We start from the raw sequence: 19492 nt of genomic DNA, 5'->3' as shown, positions 1-19492 counted from the left end.
ACAGATGATGCAAGAATAGTAAACTGCTTATTACAAACCTGACCAAAAACAGTGAGTCACTGTACAAAAACATTTAGGATTAATGTCAGTCACCAATAATATAAATATATGCACGCACACACAATACCAACCTTAAGTCATGTAGCAGAGGGAGCCTAAGAACTGTCTGTGCTGAAAATGATCAATTTACACAGGGCATCTTGGAAAAATTCATGGGTTTGTCCAACAACAGAGGAACCTATGTGGGGCTTTACAAACTAATATTTGGAAGACCTCAAAAGCTGAGGAACATGACTGTACAACTGTTAGATTGAGCTTCTATCCATTTCTATCTTCCCCACTGGTCATTAATGTGAACTACAACTGAAAAACTCTGGAAAAAGTTGAATATGAACCACTGAGAAAGGCAAAATAAACGGCACTCCATTGGCCAAATCAAAAAAGTCAAACGTTGTCAGATTGTATATTTATGATTTGGTCTGATGCCTGAAAAATAAATACTTAAGATGTCATCCTCAAAATTAGAAATATGAAATGTGGTAATTTAGTGTTTGTCATGAGGTCTCGGGGTTTAAAGACCCATTCGCACCAAGGGCGATAACCATCAACTAAGATAGCTCTAAACAAACAGTCCTTCTAAATATATTAGCATGGTACAAACCACAACTAGAACGGCACAGAAAAACAATATCATTGAATTACTTTCGGAACTATTTTGAGCTAAGGCATAACATCAGAATCCACCTGATTTTAAAAGGATTGTTCACCCAAAAATTTAAATTTGTCAATTTACTCACCCTCATGTTGTTCCAAACCTGTATGAGTTTCTTTCTTCTGCTGAACAATATACTTTGAAGAATGTTGGCAACAATACAGTTGATGGACCCCATTGACTTGGTATTTTTTCTCCTACTATGAAGTCAATGGGCACCATAAACTGTCTGGTTCTCCTTCAAAATATCTTCTTTTATTTTAAGCAGATAAAAGACAAAGGTTTGTGACAATTTGAGGGCAAGTCATGAAAAAAATAGGGATAGTTTTGGGTTAACGCTTGAGCGTTTAAAATGGCAGACAAAAAAAAAAAAAAAAAAAAAAACCCAGCACACTTAAGATTTAATAAAACATTCTTTACCACTGGTGTGGATGCTAATATAGTTATTATGATTGTTAATTCTTGGTATGCAAGGGCCTTAAACTCAGCCATCTGCATCTGTAAATATGGAAATAGTCTTGACTTGCACTGCATTGTACCTATGAATAGAGAAAATTAAAGAACGAATTAAAAGATAAAATAAAGAAACAAAACAAAAAGTTGAGCAAAACAAAATAAAATTTAATGATTGTAAATGCCATGTGAAACAAAATGAAAGGTTTCCAAAGGAAAAACAAAAGCGAAAAAAGAAAAAAAAAAGAAAAAAACAAAACACAAATATCACAAGGCAGTCTTAAAAAGCATTTGCATTAGTACTGGATATCCATTTTCAAATAAACAAACTAAACTTAATGTATTAGCCTAGAGAAACAAAAACAAAAGAAAACGCAAACCATAAACAGAAGATGCTGATGCTCAAATGTGATTACACTTTACATAAATACTCAGTACCTAGTATTCAATGTCCAAATATTTTTGGAATATTCTTAGGGATGTGCAACATGCACCTCTGCCAGTGAAACTAAACCTTCCATTCATGTCTTTGGTCCTTCTTAGTTCAGTCTTTTCAGAGGGTCCCTTACAAAAGATTAACAAGTTAGTTAAAGATTTTCCCCTCACTAAAACAGGCATTTTCTTTGCCGTTACCTCTTCTCTAAGGAGCACTCAGCATGCAGGATTTAAGACTCAGATTTTAACAAATGAACTGTTGTGAGATGGGAAATGAGATTCCAGCCAAACCAAAAAGTGCTACATTATTGAGGGCAGAGTGGAAAAATGACATCAAATTAAGGCATCATAAATACTGAAGAGCTATATAGGATGGAGATACTGACAAAAGAAAGAAAAAAAATCCGAGTTTTAAATCCAGCATCTGGTGAACGAGGTGTCCGGCCACATATGGCACATAGCAACAACACCAGAGACAAATTTGAATTAAACGAAAAATTGGTCGTATATTGGGATAAACCAGAACGCCTAAAACACTTGCATTTGAAGCATCCAACAGCTTGAATCTTAAAAGAAACTGTCTAAACAAGACTGCGAAACTTGAACATTTGCGAAGACTTGATTACACTAAAAATAATCATTTTCTTTTTCAAAACGTCACCAATTTCTCTGGCTTCGCAGAAAACCCCCTTCTTCATTTTCCTGGCAACCCTGCTTTCTACTTGTGCGACTTGCTTGTTTTGAACGATACTTGTAAAATCTTGTCCCCGAGGCGGTAGCCGTTGAGGCTGGCGATAGCCATGGCAGCCTCTTCATAGTTTGTCATGGTAACAAACCCAAATCCCTTGCACTTGTTGGTGTTGAAATCACGGATCACTTTGACATTTGTGACAGCACCGAAGGGCCCGAACATCTGCCACAAAATGCCCTCATCTGCATCCTGGCCCAGGTTGTAAATAAAAATACACCAGCCTGACGAGGAGTTTCCAGGCATGTTAACGCCAGACATGCCGCTCATGTGGTCTACACTCATAGGAGAGAACCTGAAGACAGGAAATAGCATCATTTAGGTCAAGTTCATCAGATATGCACACATTTTTGAAACTGAAAGAATTTATTTTTGGATGAGATATCCCTAAAGTCACCATGGAATATAATTTTATTGGAATACGGTGGTATTGAATATAAAGGGGTTTCTCTGTGCACTTCATTACTTTTTTAAATGCATGTGCCCTCAAACTTTAATCCAAATAACTTCCCCCTCCCACGCAGCGACATCTTTTCTCCTCTCTGATGACATGTTTTTCAGAGCGAGGGCGGGACAAACTGTCACTCACATGAGATCACAGCAATAGCCACAACGAAATGAAGTCCTGCCCTAATTTTTTCACTTCACTCAGATATATATATATACACATCACAATAGGGAAGAAAAGACAAATCGCAACTTTCATTTCACACCAACTTTAAGAGCGATATGCTATTGGGAGTGCCTGGAGATGCAGCTTGGTACACTCACTTTACGTGGCACACTTGTCCTACAAGCTGTGAAAAATAATTTTCACTGTGATACTTGAACTTAGCAAAAAATCTGCAAATCACGTGTCCCGGAAAAATGGGGCCTGGTCCCAATGGATCACGGATCAACTGCAATTCATTGCACCCCTAATAATTAATGAACACTCACTTATGATTGCCATCTCACCAGAGAAGGAGAAAAATCTACTCTAGTAAGTAAACATGTTCTTGTCCCCCAAAATGTTGGCACTCAAGTGCTTCCCTCCATGTTTTCTGCTGTAAATCTTTTATTTTTATTTTCCCATGCATGCGCAGCATTGCACACCCCTGGATATGCCAACCAAGCAAATAGAGAAATACAATTTTGGACTTCATTCACCTGAATCTCTGGGCCTGGTGGTGGACGGGCCCACCAAAGCGGCGAGGCTGTGTGTGGTAAACCTGGGAAATAATTTGTGAGTTCTTCACTTGGTTGGGACTGGCAGCAAACTTGACAGTGATGGGCTCTGCAGCGCCTGGTGGCTTCTGCCCATTCAAGTCCTTAATTGCATCCTCTGCCTCCGACCTCTTGTCAAATCGAATGAAAGCCACACCACGAGAGAGTCCTGCAATGAGGATAAAAAGGTGAATGCTTTAAAGGGACACTTCACCTATTTGGATTAAGCTTTGTATCATCAGAAAGATTTCAGTGTTGCAATTCCTGCTTAGAATGATGTAAAAGTCTGCATTTTGCATCATTCTAACAAGGAAGTCCCCATATTTGACATTTTTATTAAAGAGGAATAGCCCCTTGAGATGAGCCATCTTTTACATATCTTTGTAGAGGGGCTGAGACTACAAACTCTCATTCTTCATTTTTCCAGGGGGTAGGACCCACTCACGCTACAGACCTATTACAGACCAGGGGGTGGGACTTCACTTTCTGAAACTAAAAACCATATCCTACATGTTGTTTGGAAGCTAAGCTAATAGGCGCTGTGGAGCCAGATGTGAAGTTACGACAATGGCAAAACGTAGCTACTCAATATATGGAAGAAGAGGATTTTGAAAGTCTGATGCTCGAATCAGATGTATGTGGCTACTTTTGCGAGCCGCAATATAGCAAAGAGCAGCTGAGGCTGATGGAGGCGGCTGCCTGTAGCGGATGAGGAGACCGGACTGGCTCGAGCTGGGGCAGACTGGTGGTACCTGTGCTCTCACTAGAGTCCGTCTGCTGCAAAGAATTTTAACGATGGCAATTTCTCCTGGACGAAACAGAGGTTTGTGTTGTGAACCTTCCTAGTTCCGCACCGCATATATTCTGACTGAACATCCCGGTCTCATGCAATAATCACAATTTCAAAAGAAACACAAACAAGGAGTAATTCAGTAATGAGTTCGCCAACTAACTAGAAATTGTGTGAAATGTATTTCAAGCTCTGGTGGGACCTTGCCTTGTAGACGGAAGAGTGATTTCTCTAATAGAAGAATACCTCATAGGCACTGTTCTGGATTAGGAGTGGCTTGCGGAGCTTTGCAACATGGGAGTTGTTGTCTTTCATACAAATGCCCCCTAAAGTTACTTTCTTTCTTTCCTTGGTCAAGAAGGCATCATATTCCAAATTTATTTTACATTTCGACTACATTATGACCCACTTTCAATAAAGATTAATGTTCCCATGGTGAAATGTTCCTTTAATGCACATTAGACATTCTTACATGACATTCTTACACTTACAGGACATTCCAGGTATCAAAAACAACTTTGCTCATCTACCAACCTGACGCTTGATCGACGAGGACACGGGAGTTGATTATTCTGCCATAACGTGTAAACATTTCTTCTACGTCCTTCTGCGTCATTGTTTTAGGTAGCCCACTGATGTAAAGGTTGGCATCCTTTATGGTGTCAGAGCTTGGCCTGGCATATGACACCTGTCAGAAAGAGCAAAGTTAAAAGATCAGATCCTGAAGAAATACCTCCCCTGGAGATTACTAGGAAATCTCTTAAACTATGGCTAAATAAAAAAATAAATAAAAAAAGGGGATGCAAACTTAGATTCTCCAAAAAAATTTTTAAACTGATATTAATTTCTTTGAATTATTTTCAAATAGGGAACACCCACCCAACAAATAGTTTCCATTGGTCCTTTACAAATATTTAATTTTATAGAAATGCAAAAACTATTTCATAGAATTCAAACATTAAAGGAACATGTTTGCAACCTGTAAACCATAGATAAAACAAATGTTTAAATGAATCTAAATATTGAAAAGCCTGATAAAAAGGCCACAACCAAGATTCCATCAGGTCTGAGCAATTCTACTCCAACAACTTTACTTTGTTCTCGCTGCCTTGTTCTCACAACCGGTGTTCTGAAGCAATGACACAATTTAACTTTACACAGGAGCACCTTTTGTCACATTACCTTGATAGTTTTAGACTGTAGTCTCAGTCCATTGAGAGTACTGATTGCTCTTTCTGCATCATTAGGGTTAAGATAGTTAACAAATCCGTACCCTAAACTGTGGCCTAGAGAAAAAAAAGGAAAACAATAAAACAAACAAAACAAAAAAAAGTTGAAACGTTCCAAATACAAAGGAAAAAAACATCCTAGTATCAAATGTTAAACTTCTGGGAAAAAAACTGAAGCCAACAAATAAATCCACGTTGACTTGGGACAGGCCTGAGAAAAGAAACTAAAAATATATATAGTTTTTTTTTTTCTGTCAACACTGAAATGAAGACTACACAATTGTGAAGAAACCCTTCCAGTGCTTCAAAAGTTTGTCTAAAAGCGCATTTTTTTAAATAAATTCATTCTGTATTTAAACTGACATCATGGCTACATGCAAACCCTGCGAAATAAAGACACTACATCCCTAAACCAACAAAGACAAACAATATTTTCTCTCAACAATAATTTGTGTGTCTGCTTTGAAAGCAGTGTGCCAAGTGCTGATAAATACTTGCCTGCTACTTTGTCACGAATAAGTTTAGCAGACTCCACCTCCCCGATGCTGCTGAAGAGACTCCGCAGCTCATCTTGGCTCATATTCTGAGGCAAGTAGTTGACGATGAGGTTTGTTTTGGCATCTTTAGGCTCATCGGCCATGTGATCTTCGTAACCGTTCGACATGTCATAGACCTCCTAGAAATAATCGAAACAAGTTTCTGTGAGGGTTATATATTTTTGCCAATAGAAATTTAATTAGACAATATTGAAATATTATTGCAAACTCATTCACTGTTGATACCTGACTGTACCTGCACAGGTACAGAGACTCAAAATTAGGCCTAGATCTTTCTGAATTTCTCAATTACAGCTGGCAAGCCAGTAATAGAATGACAAACACGCAATTAAAGAGAAATAGAATAAAATAAAATCACTTTATCAAATAAAAATAAATAAATGTGAGATTACATTATGCTTACTCTTAGGCACTTAAAGGCTAAATTTCATTGGCTTTTTTCCATTGATAAAATGGAGCACTTAAATTTTAAAAGACAGAAAAGCATCGAATTTGTGAATTAAGGGATTTATATTCTTGCCTAGGGAATAAATAATGTAACAACAAGTATCTGCAAGACAGCTATTCTGACTTCAATATGCCTCAATTACAAATCCCCACTGAAATCATTTTGGCTGCATTTCTACTCTACATTACTCAAATGAGAAAAATAAAAAAATGAGAGAGAGAGGGAAAAAAAAAACAGTCAAAAAAAAAAAACATTACATATCGTTAACAAGGAACTGGAACAGTACAACAAAGAAATACAACATTTCCTTTCAGAGCATATTTTACCTTTATCTTATTAATATGCAAGTTTCAAAATGTTACCTTACCTAAACCACAGTGTTTGTTAATCACCAAACAAGAAAGTTCAATATACCACAAAAATGAATATGTATCAAGCTAAAACAGTAAAAAAAAAAAAAAAAAGTGAGCAAAAGGACAGATGTAACTATCAAAGGGACTCACTGCACTGCTGTTCTTTTACATTCTATGATCACTGCCTCCAATGGAGTATCAGTCATTTGCACATGACCACAATTCATTTAATACAAAACCAATAAAATATGGTAGTGAACTTATGGTATTAAAAGGGGGTCTTGGAGTCTATGTCTAACCCCTTCAAGGCATTTTAGGTGAAGGAGGAACTGATCACTGTGTCCAGGTCACCATGATTATTCTAATCATGGACAGTGCGTCCCATTCATGTTAGAAGAGAGGTCTTATTGTGTATTCAACATGGGTAGCCAGTCAACCTTCAAGGCTGAAACAAACAGGCATTATTACAGTCCCTCCCACACAACCCATCACTGGAGGTTTTGATAAAGTGGTCTGCATCACTCAAACAATTCTGGTCACTCTCTATCCGACTACTTCGATAGCAAACTGGTCCCTATAAAACATGGTTAAACTTTGCTGCATTTGTCAGGCCAGATACCTTCAGATGACATTATGCAACACCTAATAACAGGTCTACTGCATTCAGTGAAAACTCAAGTCTACCTCAGATGGCAGCGTTAAACCTCAAAGGCTACAGCACTACATGGACGAAAACAGCCTACAAGCACTAAACACTACTAACTCCAGCTTACAGGTTCAGTTTATTTTTAAAATCCACATTCAGTCCCTGATGGACGCAAATTCTACTCACTTTTAAGTATCTAACGTGTCCCCTTCTGACTGCCATGAAGAGCCGTCACAGATCCCAACTCTGAAGATACCAAAAACAAAATAAGGTAATAAAAATACACGCTGACGAAAAGGGGTGGTAGGGAAGGCAAAGGTGGGTTTGGGGGTTCAGAGTAAAATAAATAAACTAAAATAAAAGAAGGGCAAAAAAAGATAAGATGAGCCACCTTCTGATATAACCTGTGGAAAAAGAATAACAACCATTGGCCATTAAGACTGGTGTAATTTCAGCGTGTATTTTTAGCACCTCACTTTGAGTCTATACTGCCTGCTCAACAACTTAATGTTGACATTGTGCGCTTGTTTTATATATATATGGAAAAAATAGCAATACTACAGTGTGAATATTATATATGTAGTTAAGAACTTGGTCCCACTTTATATTAAGTGGCTTTAAGTACTATGTACTTACATAGGAAAATAAGTACAATGTACTTATTGTGTTCAGGTTGTATTGTAAAACACTTTTGCTGCTATTGAGGTGTGATGTGGGTAAGGTTAGGGACAGGTGTGGTGGTATGGGTAGGTATCAGGGTGAGTAAAAGTGTAAGGGAAGGGTCAACTGTGTAAATACAAATGTAATTACATCAATTAATTACAGTTGTAATTACATGCAGGTATTTTCAAAATATAAGTACAATGTAAAAACATGTATGTACACAATGAGTCCAATGTATCAACGTAGTAACTTCAATGTAAGTACATAGTATTTAAAGCCACTTAATATAAAGTGGGACCAGAATGGGTAAGCAAAAATGTTTCATTACTTTATTTTTTTCCCTTATTCTTTTTTCCCTTTATTATTTCCGGCTAATTATGTGAATCTATTTTTGAACTGCACGAATGAAAATAATAATATTAATGTGTTAAATAAACATTTTAAAACACAACATGGCTGATTATTAACCTTCATCTTAAACTATGCCAAACTACGTCCACCTTGTACAATGCGGTCACATTTTTATAACTATTTGATGGTCTAAACTCTAAATTTCATAATTTTCATGCACTCAGGACAAATTGCATTTATACGACATTTACACGGGCGGTTAAGCTTATTAAACTTATCAGAACAAAAATGTAATACTATCATACAAAAATTAAAATACTGATTTGAACTTTGTAAGCGATTAAGAAAACGGAATAAACGACATATGCAATTCTGTCTAGTCGTGGGGGCGTGGAATTTACAACTAACATTAACGTTACCCCAGCAGCAGGACATGCTAGCCATTGTTACGGTATCGTAGCTAAAGAACAACAACCTTGCGGCATTACACAGCATGTTTGTGAAGAATCAGCGATTCAAATAGGTCTAACATTAAAATACCACACAACACGAGGCCTCGTTCCCCACACACCGTCCCCTTATTTTCGCGATGACTCGCTCGGTAAATCCCATGCAACTCTCGAGCTCAAACTCGAGCAGGCTGCGCTAAGGGGCCTAACTCAAATAAAGTCAGGCCTTAAACACCGATCACATTTATAACCGTTACTAGATCTAAATAAAACAATTTAAATGCATCATGAAGAGAAAAACAACAAGTTTAAAAATATATACATGTCGCCTTACCAATTTAAAAGTCTATCTGATTCTGCAGTAGACTGGATGCTCGCGGAGCTTTAGCAGAACGTGGCTTTTTGGCGCTGCGCTCTCGTGACACAAAAAACACGCCACAATGGAACTGTGCCGAGGAAGCGGAAGTCTAAACCCCTCCCACTTCCATAATCCATTCATTCACATACAGATCAACAGTCAGTAATAATAAAACCAGTCATTTTATTCAATATTAATAGATTTATTGTGCAAAATAAAACGCCCTTGCTGTGCGTGTATATAAAATATTCCTAGAACAGGTATTGTGAGACATCAATTCTACTTTAGATGAATGTGGAAATTTAGGAAAACGTTAACTGGATCATATCATAGGGGTGATATCAAAATGATTCGAATTTCGTAACAGTGAAATATAAAATATACATATACAGTACCGGTCAAAAGTTTGGGAACATTACTATTTTTAATGTTTTTGAAAGAATTATCTTATTCTCAAAACAGTAATATTGTGAATTATTTTCTATTTTAATATACTTTAAAATATTATTTATTTCTGTGAAGCAAAACTGAATTTTTATCAGACATTACTCCAGCCTTCAGTGTCACGTGATCCTCCAGAAATAAATGTTGGAAACAGTTATATATTTTTTTCTGATACTTTTCTCAGGAATCTTTGATGAATTAAATGTTTTTAAAAAGAACAGCATTTATTTAAAATATAAATCTTTTGTAACAATATAAACTATCCATTCAAAAGTTTGGGATTAGTCTTTTTTTCTTTCTTTAAAGTTATAAATACTTTTTTCAGCAAGTATGTGTTAAATTGGAAAAAAAAAGTGATAGTAAATATTTATATTGTTAGAAAAAAATGTATATTTTGAATAAATAATTATTTTACTTGATTTATCAATGAATCCTGAAAAAAGTATCACAGGTTCCAAAAAATATTAAGCAGCACAACTGTTTGTAACATTGATAATCGAATCAGCATATTAGAATGATTTCTGAAGGATCATGTGACACTGAAGACTAATGGCAGAGAAAATACAGAGTAATGGCAGATGAAAATTCAGTTTTGCATCACAGAAATAACTTATATTTTAAAGTATATTAAAAAATAGAAAACTATTATTTGAAATTGTAATAATTTTTCACAATATTACTGTTTTTTTCTGTATTTTTGATTAGAAAAATGCAGGCATGATGGGCATAAGATAATTTTTTTTTTCAAAAACATTAAAAATAGTAATGTTTCCAAACTTCTGACCGGTACATTTACATAATCATTGTTTACACATTCATGAGAAAAGTTGGTAGATATCATTTCCAACAGTGACATTTATTCTTTGTCCAGGATTCGATACTCTTGCGGGGGTTGATGTCTCATTAGCTGTGCCACTGTAATCCAAGACATTACCTGATGAGGGAAGGGTCAGAGATGACATTATAAATATTGTAAAAGATCAGGGAATAAATTAATTATAATTCAAGTCACAGAGCTCACCAGTACAAAGAAAACCACTAAAGAAGTCACCATGATGATGTCAAACACAAGTAGTAACTTCTCCTCAAGTTTATTTTGACAGCCCTGAATAGAAAGAAAACAATATTGAATCTTATAATGCTCCCAATTTACAGTCATTCCAAATTAAGCCTATTTTGTTCATTTTTAAACCTTTTTATAGAAATATTTCAGGTAAAATACAAGTTAAGGGGTCATGACATGAGAAATCAAATTTGCCATGATCTTTTGTCATATAAGAGGTCTGTGCACCAAAACATACTCTAAGTTTAATAGCTTAAAACCTTATCCTCATTGTAAACAAATCATTTATCAAGTTTTTCATCATATTTAATCAAGCTCCAAAAATGGCTCATTTTGATATTGCAGGATCTATGTCGTCACATGACATCGACAAATAGATATACGCTGGTGTTCAGACGCTTTGGCCATGTGTCCACCAAGGTGTTTTTTTTTCCCTGAGGCTAACGTATTTTTTACAATAGTTTTCAATGGGAGTGCCACATTTTTAAAACGGAAGGAGTGTGACGAGACACTAAGCGTCTATTTCACACTGAGCGCTAAGCACACTTGTGTTGTTTACTAGTCTCTTTGTCCTTATTGTGACTTGAGCATTTAAATCAGCAGACGACACAAAACTGCAGCACACACTAAGAATAAACAGAACGATATCGTGCTTTGGTGTGAATGCTGATATAATTATTGTTTTAGTTATCTTTAAAGGACAAAATATAGGGTGGGGGCTTCGTTCTATGTATGTTTCTCATCGGTTGTTGATTGGACCGGAAGGTCCAGATGTGACAACAACAAAAAAAGAAAAAAGAATAAGAAACATACATGGATGAATCACAACAAGATATTTAACATGCATTTAGAAAATGCATTTGAATGCCAACTTTAACGTAATGATAGAGCCTCAGCTGTAAGTTTAGCAGGAAAATATTACAAATATTATACATAGGGTAGCTCAAATGTATTTAGCGTCTGTACCTCATTATAGAGAAGCAGGGGTGAGTCTAAAGTCCCATTGCAGTCGTGAAAGTTTTTGTTGCAGCAGCTTAGAGGAACTTCATATTTCTTACTGTGATTAAACCAGGGTGTTTCTAACCAGTCTGTGTAGTTGTAAACACCACAACACCGCAACTGTAACAAAAAAAAAGTGTTACAATCTAATTTTACCAAACACATAGAAATGCTACATTTCTGAGCAAATACCTCACACTGAAGGGCATTTACTGCTTTGGTATCAGGATCTTGGCTAATACCACTGTAGTTCTGAAACACATCTTTAAGGGGAGCCAAGTCCACATCAAGCTAAAAATATATTACATTTAATATTAAAACATTTCAGTGAAATACACATTTGTTTTGTATAGCCTTTTGTATGACTAAAAACTCCATTTACCTTCCTTTTATGAGTGTATGCCAATGCTACAGTAGTAACCACAACGCAAAACACAATAATGAGAAAATACACAAACTGAAAGACAAGAAATATACAAATATGAAAACAACACCTCATTCTTATGCGTAAAATTATTTTTATTCAGTCCTGTTTTTACTTCTTAAAAATACAAGGTTTTTCCATCTCACCAATCCGTGTAGACATGAAGGTTTTTTGTTGGACACCAGACAACCAATGCTTCCACTAATAAGGAGGATGGCTCCTCCGACAACAGCCAGCAGTGCAGGAAGAATTATATAAAAGCTGCTAAAGAAAATACTGTAATCTCTGTATTTATGCAGCAAGAATGAACCACCCAGACCTGTAATCCCAGCAAGCTGGACACAGTAAAGAACAAAGGAATATAAAAACAAGAGGAAACAAAACAGCAGATGTATTTCCTAAAAAACATTTCCTTGTCATGTGCTGTACATGTGAGCAGCCATGTCACTGTTTTAGAAAAACATATTTTTCTATTTTGTCTTTTCAATGTAGTAGCCTAACACTCATTCAAATAATCCTATACTTTTGTTGCCTATACACATTACACAAGGTGTAGACCTAAATATATAATAGGCTATATCCATGGCTAGTTGTTACACTTTAATATTTCCCAGGCCATTTAAGTTAACACAATTCAGCATTTAAAAAATTATTTTAAATCTACCCCCATCATTGTTGACCCTTGCCTGTATTGTGTTCACTTATTTACCATAGAGCTATTACTAAAATATGATGCTATTCAAATTTAGTTTGGATTATAGAATTCCCAAAAAGGCCATTCATAAAATTTGTGTTTTAAACCAACACATTAAGCCACTTCTTGAGAAAACATGCAATTATATTTAAGTAGTTATGGCAAATGCATTAGTATTATGATGACAAACGAAACAAACATGTACATGATGCTGTCTAAACTCACCGATAAAAGAAGAGAATCAATTATAAGAAAAATTCCGAAAGCTCTTCTCCTTAGAGCCATGGCTCTGCTTTAATCGATATTTACGCAGAATATCAAGGTCTCTCGGTCCAGTTCAACCTCAACAGTGACGATGACGAACACTGATATGACTTGATGGATTTATAAATCGAAACCAGATAAAATTGCGGAAGTCACGGAATATTGTAAACAAGCAGGGGGCACTGTTCAAGAGAAATAAAGTAATACTCAAATTCTAAATCCATATAATATAATAATAATCCTCAAATATAAAATAATAATAATAATAATAATAATAATAATAATAATAATAATATATGATATTAATTGGTGGTGTTTTATATGCTAACCTGGATTTTTTTTTTTTTAAGTCTACTTTAAACTGTCTCATATACATGTATTTATATGTATTATTATTTTTAAGTAGAACACATTTATTAACAATTAGGAATAATAAAAACGCATGAAAATAAAACTAATCACGACGATACTGGTATGCTCATAATTATTATTGAACGCGAACACAATTTTTATATATATTCAAATGTTGACCTGATAAATCTGATATATTCAGACACACACACACACACACACACACACACAAAATAAGATTTTTTTTTATTTGACGTCATTATGTTGCGACAAATTTCTGGTCTTGTCATTGAGAAGCAAGATGGCGTCAGCATCAGAACATCAGGGTGCTGCTGACAGCGAACTGGACGAATTATTAGACAGTAAGTTTTTGAGGATGACTTAAATATTAAATAACGACAGTTAAAATGTGTGAATGTTTGAGCCCTTTTGTAATGTTACTCTTTAGTGAACTAGCGTTTGGAAGGCGGTTGTCACAGTGTTGCTGCTCCGCTACTATATGTTTTCATGCTTGTCTCACTTATTGTACTTTTTTTAGGCATGTGAGTGAAAGCATTACACTGTTCGTCGTTGAATTAATTAGAGATCATCATTATATCTCATTTATGGTCCCATTAAAAACTCGTAAATTATATACAAACCGGGTTTAGAAGTTAAACGGAGCTTTAGGAGCTGCATGTTTACTAGCCAACTTTGCTATTCATGCCGTGTAATGAAATCAGACACGACGTGATTATATATAATCAAAAGAAATGCACGTATACCTCTGGTACACCAATGTTTTTGTGTCCTCAACCTCAACTACAGGTGCTCTTGACGATTTCGACAAGACCAGTGTTCCCCCTGAGGCCCCCACTGCCCCTGATGCAGGAACGAGTGAAGGGAAGGTAATAAATACATATTTAAATTTTTGTAACAAGTCAAGTAGTAACCCTTGCAATTTTACTGTAAGTTTGTTTCATGGTTGTCGCTGTTAATTTTTATTTTTTTTCACTGTTCATTTCATCCTCAGCCCCCTCTGCTGGAGGACAGTAAGTTCTTTGAGACACTCTTTGATGGTGAGATGGCCAATCAAGCACGCGAGGAGTGGGAGAAAGCCATGGCTGAGCTAGCGCAAGAAGAACCTGACCTTTTACAACATTTTCATAAGCTGTCTGAGGCAGCAGGTAAAGTAGGTGAGTAATCTGAAATGGAGCACTGTTGGATGAAGATATAAAAGCTTTATCCTATATTCCAATTGTTTTGTAGCCTGGGCTTCCCCATACTGCCTTGCCGCAGTGCGATTTTATTCACGCTGTAAGGCAGTCTGGAAACCATGGTCCTTATTTTTGCCTCATCTAGGGAACCAATCACAGAACAGGGAGGGAGCAGCAAGACGATGACGACGTCAATGTGACATACCAAAGCAGTTTGTTACCTTTGGATCCAACATGGCAGCAAACCTAAAGTTACCTTTCAATGCAGCCATACGGCTGTTTCACACATAGGTTTCACACCGCAAGCACGAGCGGCACTTGAGCAGAGTAACTACATTGTCGCTGCAGATGCGTGAGGGTATTCACACTGGAAGCCTTTGTACAGTGTCACAGCAGCAGCTCCAAAGCTACAGAAGCAAGCAATTTTTTTTGAGAAGTTGGTCATTTATAACATTGATAGTCTTAAAAGTTTGTTATGGGGAGGTGTACAACATTCGCATTAAACAACAAAACAACCCAGAAAATGGCTCCAATCTATTAGTTTCAGTCATACTTCCGATATGTTTACAAGACTGCAACTCTGGATAAAAAACAAACCACACACTCGGGTTTGTAGCTGTCTATGTAGCTGTCTGTGTGTTACATAAACTAAAATAATGTTTATAATATTTTTTGGCTAGTTTACTTTAGTTTTTTATATATATATATATAATTACCCAAACTGAATAAATAAAAACAAGTTTTTACCGGGTAGCCTAAATCTTCTATAAATATTTTTGAGTCTTTATTTTATTTGCCTCCTCAAGTTCTTGTTAAAACTAACTAGACATGCTTATTCTGCTTATTCATTTTGGGAACTTTTTGTGTGAAATCATATTTATTTTTATCCATCAAAAGTGTGCTTTCACTTTAATTGAGCGTGAGTAGCGCAGCAAAATGGATTCAACGCCATAACCCCCACTTCATTGCTGCTCACTCGACGAAACAAATATGTGCCGCTCACGCATGCAGTGTGAAACGGCTGTTAGATGCACGCCTTCGTGTACACATAAATCTCTGACTCATCGTCTTCTTCCTCGTCTAATTTCTGTCGCTCTACATACGTCATCTGGTATAATTGAAACGATTGGCTTATGAGCTACGTACAGGCGCATTTGATAGACATTCTTAGCACCCAATAAATGGCTCTGGGCATTCGTAAACGAGAATCTCAAATTTGGGTCTGGGAACTACGTTCATTTTCTCATGTTTCAATGAGACGTTAGCCAGGCTAATTGTTTTGACAAATTATTATTGTTTTTTTAATTTAGGCACGGATGTAGCTTCACAGCAAGAATTCACCTCCTGTCTTAAAGATACCCTTAGTGGTTTGGCGCAAAATGCGGACAACCTTCAGGTAACCCCACTTTGAGTTTCTAATATTGCAATGTAAAATAATTCAAGGAAATGATGTGACGTGGTTTTAATCTTTGGTATGTGTAATGTTTTGGTACAAAAGTTTGGGATCAGTACGATATTTTTTCTGTATTTGTAAGAAGTCTCTAATGATCGCCAAGGATGCATTTATTTGATTTGAAATACTGTAAATGTATAATCACAATTTTAAATAACTTTTTTTTTAATGGAATTTATTCCTGTAATGGCTTTCATCTTCAGAATGTTCTCTTTTGGTTTGTGTGCACTCTTCACACAGTCTATCACTTAATGCCGTTCTCCCTGTTCCCTGCTCTTGATATAGAATCATGTAGAACATCTTGATTTTAATGAGTTAAAAAAAACTATATGAGGATTTGAGTATGAATGTACTTGATATCATTTAATACATATTTCCTGAATAAAAGTATACATTTTTATTTTAAGTATTAATATTAACTAAAAATATCTTACTGGTCCTAAACTCGAAATGTAATGTATGTCAGAAAAAGTGTAAGGGAATGTGATGAACAAAAGTCATCCTTTTAACAAGAACCTACTCACTGTAGAGCCATGGGTGGAGTGTGAAGCTCAGCTCCCCCTTTCTGGACGTAATATGTGGAGCTAGATGGTCCAACCAAATCACATAACTCTATCCCTCCACCCCTTAGTTCTACAGAGGTAGAGTGGGACTTGTTCAAGCTCAACCCATGACATCCAGAGAGGGGGATCTAGATGTCATTTGGCTCTGCAGTGAGCACCACTTGCTTTTACCTTTAAATGCAGAGTGCAGGACTGGCTGGAGATGATCTGGTAAAGACCTTGGAGAACCTGGGATTGAATGAAAATGGGGAGGGAGGAGGAGAAGATGGCAATATTCTCCCAATTATGCAGTCCATCATGCAGAACCTTTTGTCTAAAGAAGTTCTCTACCCTTCTCTCAAAGAGATAACAGAGAAGGTGAGTTGTCTTACTGATTGTCCAACCTTTTTCTGGTATCAGTGTATATGCCTATCATCAATTCAATATTTATTTTCATAAACTCTTGGGATACATTCCATTTAATGTTTTGTTTTTTTTGTTTGTTTTTACTAATATCACACACTTTGCATTTAGTACCCTGAATGGTTGGAGGGCAACAGGCAGTCCCTCCCCCCAGATCAGTTCATGCAGTATGAGCAACAGTACAAGATCATGGGAGAGATATGCAGCCAGTTTGAAAAAGATGGAGACAAAGACAGCACATTTGAAAATATTCTAGAACTCATGCAAAAGGTAAAAAAAAACAAGCTTTTTAGTTTTAAAATTGAGTAATCCATTTATTTGTATAATGATTTAGAGCCATCTTTTAAGGTTTGTTTGTATGTATGAATAATTTAATCTTTGTCTTGTACCATTTTTACTTAAAAACATAATAATATAACTTAATATAACATTTCAGTAACAGAAATGTTAATATTTTTGTTAATAATGTCTTAGCTCCAAGACTTGGGTCAACCTCCAAAAGAGCTTGCTGGAGAGGCAGTGAGTATTTACATTTATTATTATTTTTATTATTTTACAATAGATATGTAATTTCCATAATACAAATGTTTGTTCTCTTATATTTTCAGCCTCCTGGCTTGAATTTTGACCCAGAATCTCTGCACCTTCCTGGAGCACAAGGGCTTCCTGGAGCAGAGCAGTGCTCAGTCATGTGATCTCAATGAGGTCAAATTTATGTATGTTTAAAAACTATACAATTTGATGCTAATTATCTGAATTGGACACAGTGGATCATGCTCCGCTTTTAAAGGAGTTTGTTTTGTGTCTGCACTGAAACTGTGAACTTTACTACATTAATTTGACCTTGTAGTTTTTGTCCACAGAGGTTCTTTTCATATTCATCCCTAGTCCATTTACTGTTGTCACTGTAGAGCAGCTCTTAATGTTTTGAGTGAAGCTTGATATTTCAAGTGTGCCGACAGCTTTTTAAGAAAGAATCCATTTTTCTTCAAGCTCATTTGACAACTTGTGCGGTGAAATTAGTAGACACAAATTCATTGGGTGACAGGAAAAGTATTTCCACTTTAATTTTACTTTTAAAATCTCAGAAGAATGGTCAGAGGCTACAAATAGCTTTCATCAGATTGATGAAATCATTTTATTATAAACTGTTATATTGTATCCTCATACTATATCATTAGTTTTATTTCTGTGATTTGATAACTAATTAGTGACAAAATAATCTCTCAGATTAAGATTCATAAAAAAAACTAACTGCAGGCACTTCAGATCCAGTATATATTCTTAATATAATTGTGTCAAACATAGGCTGCATTTGTATTTGAGTGGAATCTAATGGTTATTGTGTCTGTCTGCATATAGTTCAGTTCGGAGTAGTGAATTGCCATGTATATCTAAATCATTGCCATCATTCCTGTGGTGGTGCCTTTGTGATCATAATAATAGTCCTAATTTGCCTTTATTAAAAGAATATGAATACTTTTACTTAACATTCAAAGAACATCACCTTAAATCCCAGGTTACCTGAAAAAGGTTACATTTTGTAGTCATGCTTTTGAGGGGATGTTTACAGGTTTCTTTTGCAAACAGTTTTGAATGCCTGGAAATAGGATCCTTTCACAGGATTGAGTATGGAACTGATGGTTGTCTTGCTTTCCTGACACATGTTATTGGTTATTTGTAGTATGGTATTATCTGCCCAATATGAGAAGGGTAGAATAGGTTTGATGAACGGGTCAAAAATATCCAATGGTTATGACACTCAGGGGTTGCTCAAATGCCCAAGCACTTGAATCAGCTCATCAATATTCTTTATCATGTTAAATATTCCCTTAAATGTACAGTTCATTGGTTTTTTAACTTAAAAGACCAAATTACTACATGAAAGTCTAATAATAAATGTTATAAACTTACATTATTCTTTGCCTGCTTGTTTTTTTTCCGGTTATATCAAATGAAACTAAGACCACTGACTACACACAGTTGTCTATGGTTGTTAATATATATTCTAAACATTTTAAAATTTTTGTGCCTTTAACACTTAAAAAAATAACTAGCAAGGAGGTAACCTTTGGACATTTTGTGGTTTGTTAATGGCCCTGTTATATATGAATGTGTATACACGTATATATGTGGGTAAATGCCATAGACCATTCTGTCTTGTTTTCTCTAGAACAATGTGATCATGAGATCATTTCTTTTTAAGTTATAATAATAAATTAGAGAGTTACTAGGGAAACG

At 35.8% G+C, this 19492-nt stretch overlaps 3 protein-coding genes across 5 annotated transcripts; 1 reads left to right on the top strand and 2 right to left on the bottom strand.

The window, feature by feature from the left end:
- Positions 1-1312: 1312 nt before the first annotated feature.
- Positions 1313-9528, bottom strand: elavl1a (ELAV like RNA binding protein 1a). Of its 3 annotated transcripts, XM_039654690.2 has the most exons (7): positions 9375-9527; positions 7764-7823; positions 6072-6249; positions 5527-5630; positions 4879-5032; positions 3498-3723; positions 1313-2643 (listed from the first exon to the last, which is right to left on the bottom strand). In XM_039654690.2, exons 2-7 carry the CDS (start codon positions 7797-7799, stop codon positions 2319-2321), a joined length of 1023 nt encoding a protein of 340 aa, XP_039510624.1. In that variant the 5' UTR covers positions 7800-7823; positions 9375-9527; the 3' UTR covers positions 1313-2318. The 3 variants fall into 3 exon arrangements, with proteins under 3 accessions (XP_039510624.1, XP_039510626.1, XP_039510627.2); XM_039654692.2 differs by lacking the exon at positions 7764-7823 and having other exon boundaries at positions 9375-9528; XM_039654693.2 differs by lacking the exons at positions 5527-5630; positions 7764-7823; positions 9375-9527 and having other exon boundaries at positions 6072-6211.
- Positions 9529-10595: 1067 nt separating this feature from the next.
- Positions 10596-13438, bottom strand: tspan37 (tetraspanin 37). The gene is made up of 7 exons (XM_039654821.2): positions 13248-13438; positions 12475-12663; positions 12287-12361; positions 12097-12195; positions 11872-12024; positions 10864-10947; positions 10596-10776 (listed from the first exon to the last, which is right to left on the bottom strand). Exons 1-7 carry the CDS (start codon positions 13305-13307, stop codon positions 10699-10701), a joined length of 738 nt encoding a protein of 245 aa, XP_039510755.2. The 5' UTR covers positions 13308-13438; the 3' UTR covers positions 10596-10698.
- Positions 13439-13881: 443 nt separating this feature from the next.
- On the top strand, positions 13882-19164 carry pex19 (peroxisomal biogenesis factor 19). The gene is made up of 8 exons (XM_039654764.2): positions 13882-13999; positions 14445-14524; positions 14650-14812; positions 16144-16229; positions 17033-17206; positions 17363-17521; positions 17726-17770; positions 17860-19164. Exons 1-8 carry the CDS (start codon positions 13939-13941, stop codon positions 17944-17946), a joined length of 855 nt encoding a protein of 284 aa, XP_039510698.1. The 5' UTR covers positions 13882-13938; the 3' UTR covers positions 17947-19164.
- Positions 19165-19492: the final 328 nt, after the last annotated feature.

Source organism: Pimephales promelas, chromosome 5 (assembly GCF_988280905.1).
Source record: "Pimephales promelas chromosome 5, fPimPro1.hap1.1, whole genome shotgun sequence".
NCBI classification, from domain to species: domain Eukaryota; kingdom Metazoa; phylum Chordata; class Actinopteri; order Cypriniformes; family Leuciscidae; genus Pimephales; species Pimephales promelas.
The sequence above is the reverse complement of the archived record's forward strand: the minus strand, read 5'-3'. Positions and strand labels throughout refer to the sequence as shown.

Excerpts from the sequence above, each read along its gene's own strand:
- elavl1a (XM_039654690.2), bottom strand. The coding sequence starts at position 7,799 with ATGGCAGTCAGAAGGGGACACGTTAGATACTTAAAA. Across the intron at positions 5,631-6,071 it reads TATTCGTGACAAAGTAGCAG|GCCACAGTTTAGGGTACGGA; the intron begins GCAAGTATTTAT and ends TTTTTTCTCTAG. Across the intron at positions 5,033-5,526 it reads TACAGTCTAAAACTATCAAG|GTGTCATATGCCAGGCCAAG; the intron begins GTAATGTGACAA and ends TCTTTCTGACAG.
- pex19 (XM_039654764.2), top strand. The coding sequence starts at position 13,939 with ATGGCGTCAGCATCAGAACATCAGGGTGCTGCTGACAGCGAACTGGAC. Across the intron at positions 17,207-17,362 it reads TCAAAGAGATAACAGAGAAG|TACCCTGAATGGTTGGAGGG; the intron begins GTGAGTTGTCTT and ends CTTTGCATTTAG. Across the intron at positions 17,522-17,725 it reads TTCTAGAACTCATGCAAAAG|CTCCAAGACTTGGGTCAACC; the intron begins GTAAAAAAAAAC and ends ATAATGTCTTAG.
- tspan37 (XM_039654821.2), bottom strand. The coding sequence starts at position 13,307 with ATGGCTCTAAGGAGAAGAGCTTTCGGAATTTTTCTTATAATTGATTCT. Across the intron at positions 10,948-11,871 it reads CCCTGCTTCTCTATAATGAG|GGCTGTCAAAATAAACTTGA; the intron begins GTACAGACGCTA and ends CTTTCTATTCAG. Across the intron at positions 10,777-10,863 it reads TAGTGGTTTTCTTTGTACTG|GTAATGTCTTGGATTACAGT; the intron begins GTGAGCTCTGTG and ends TTCCCTCATCAG.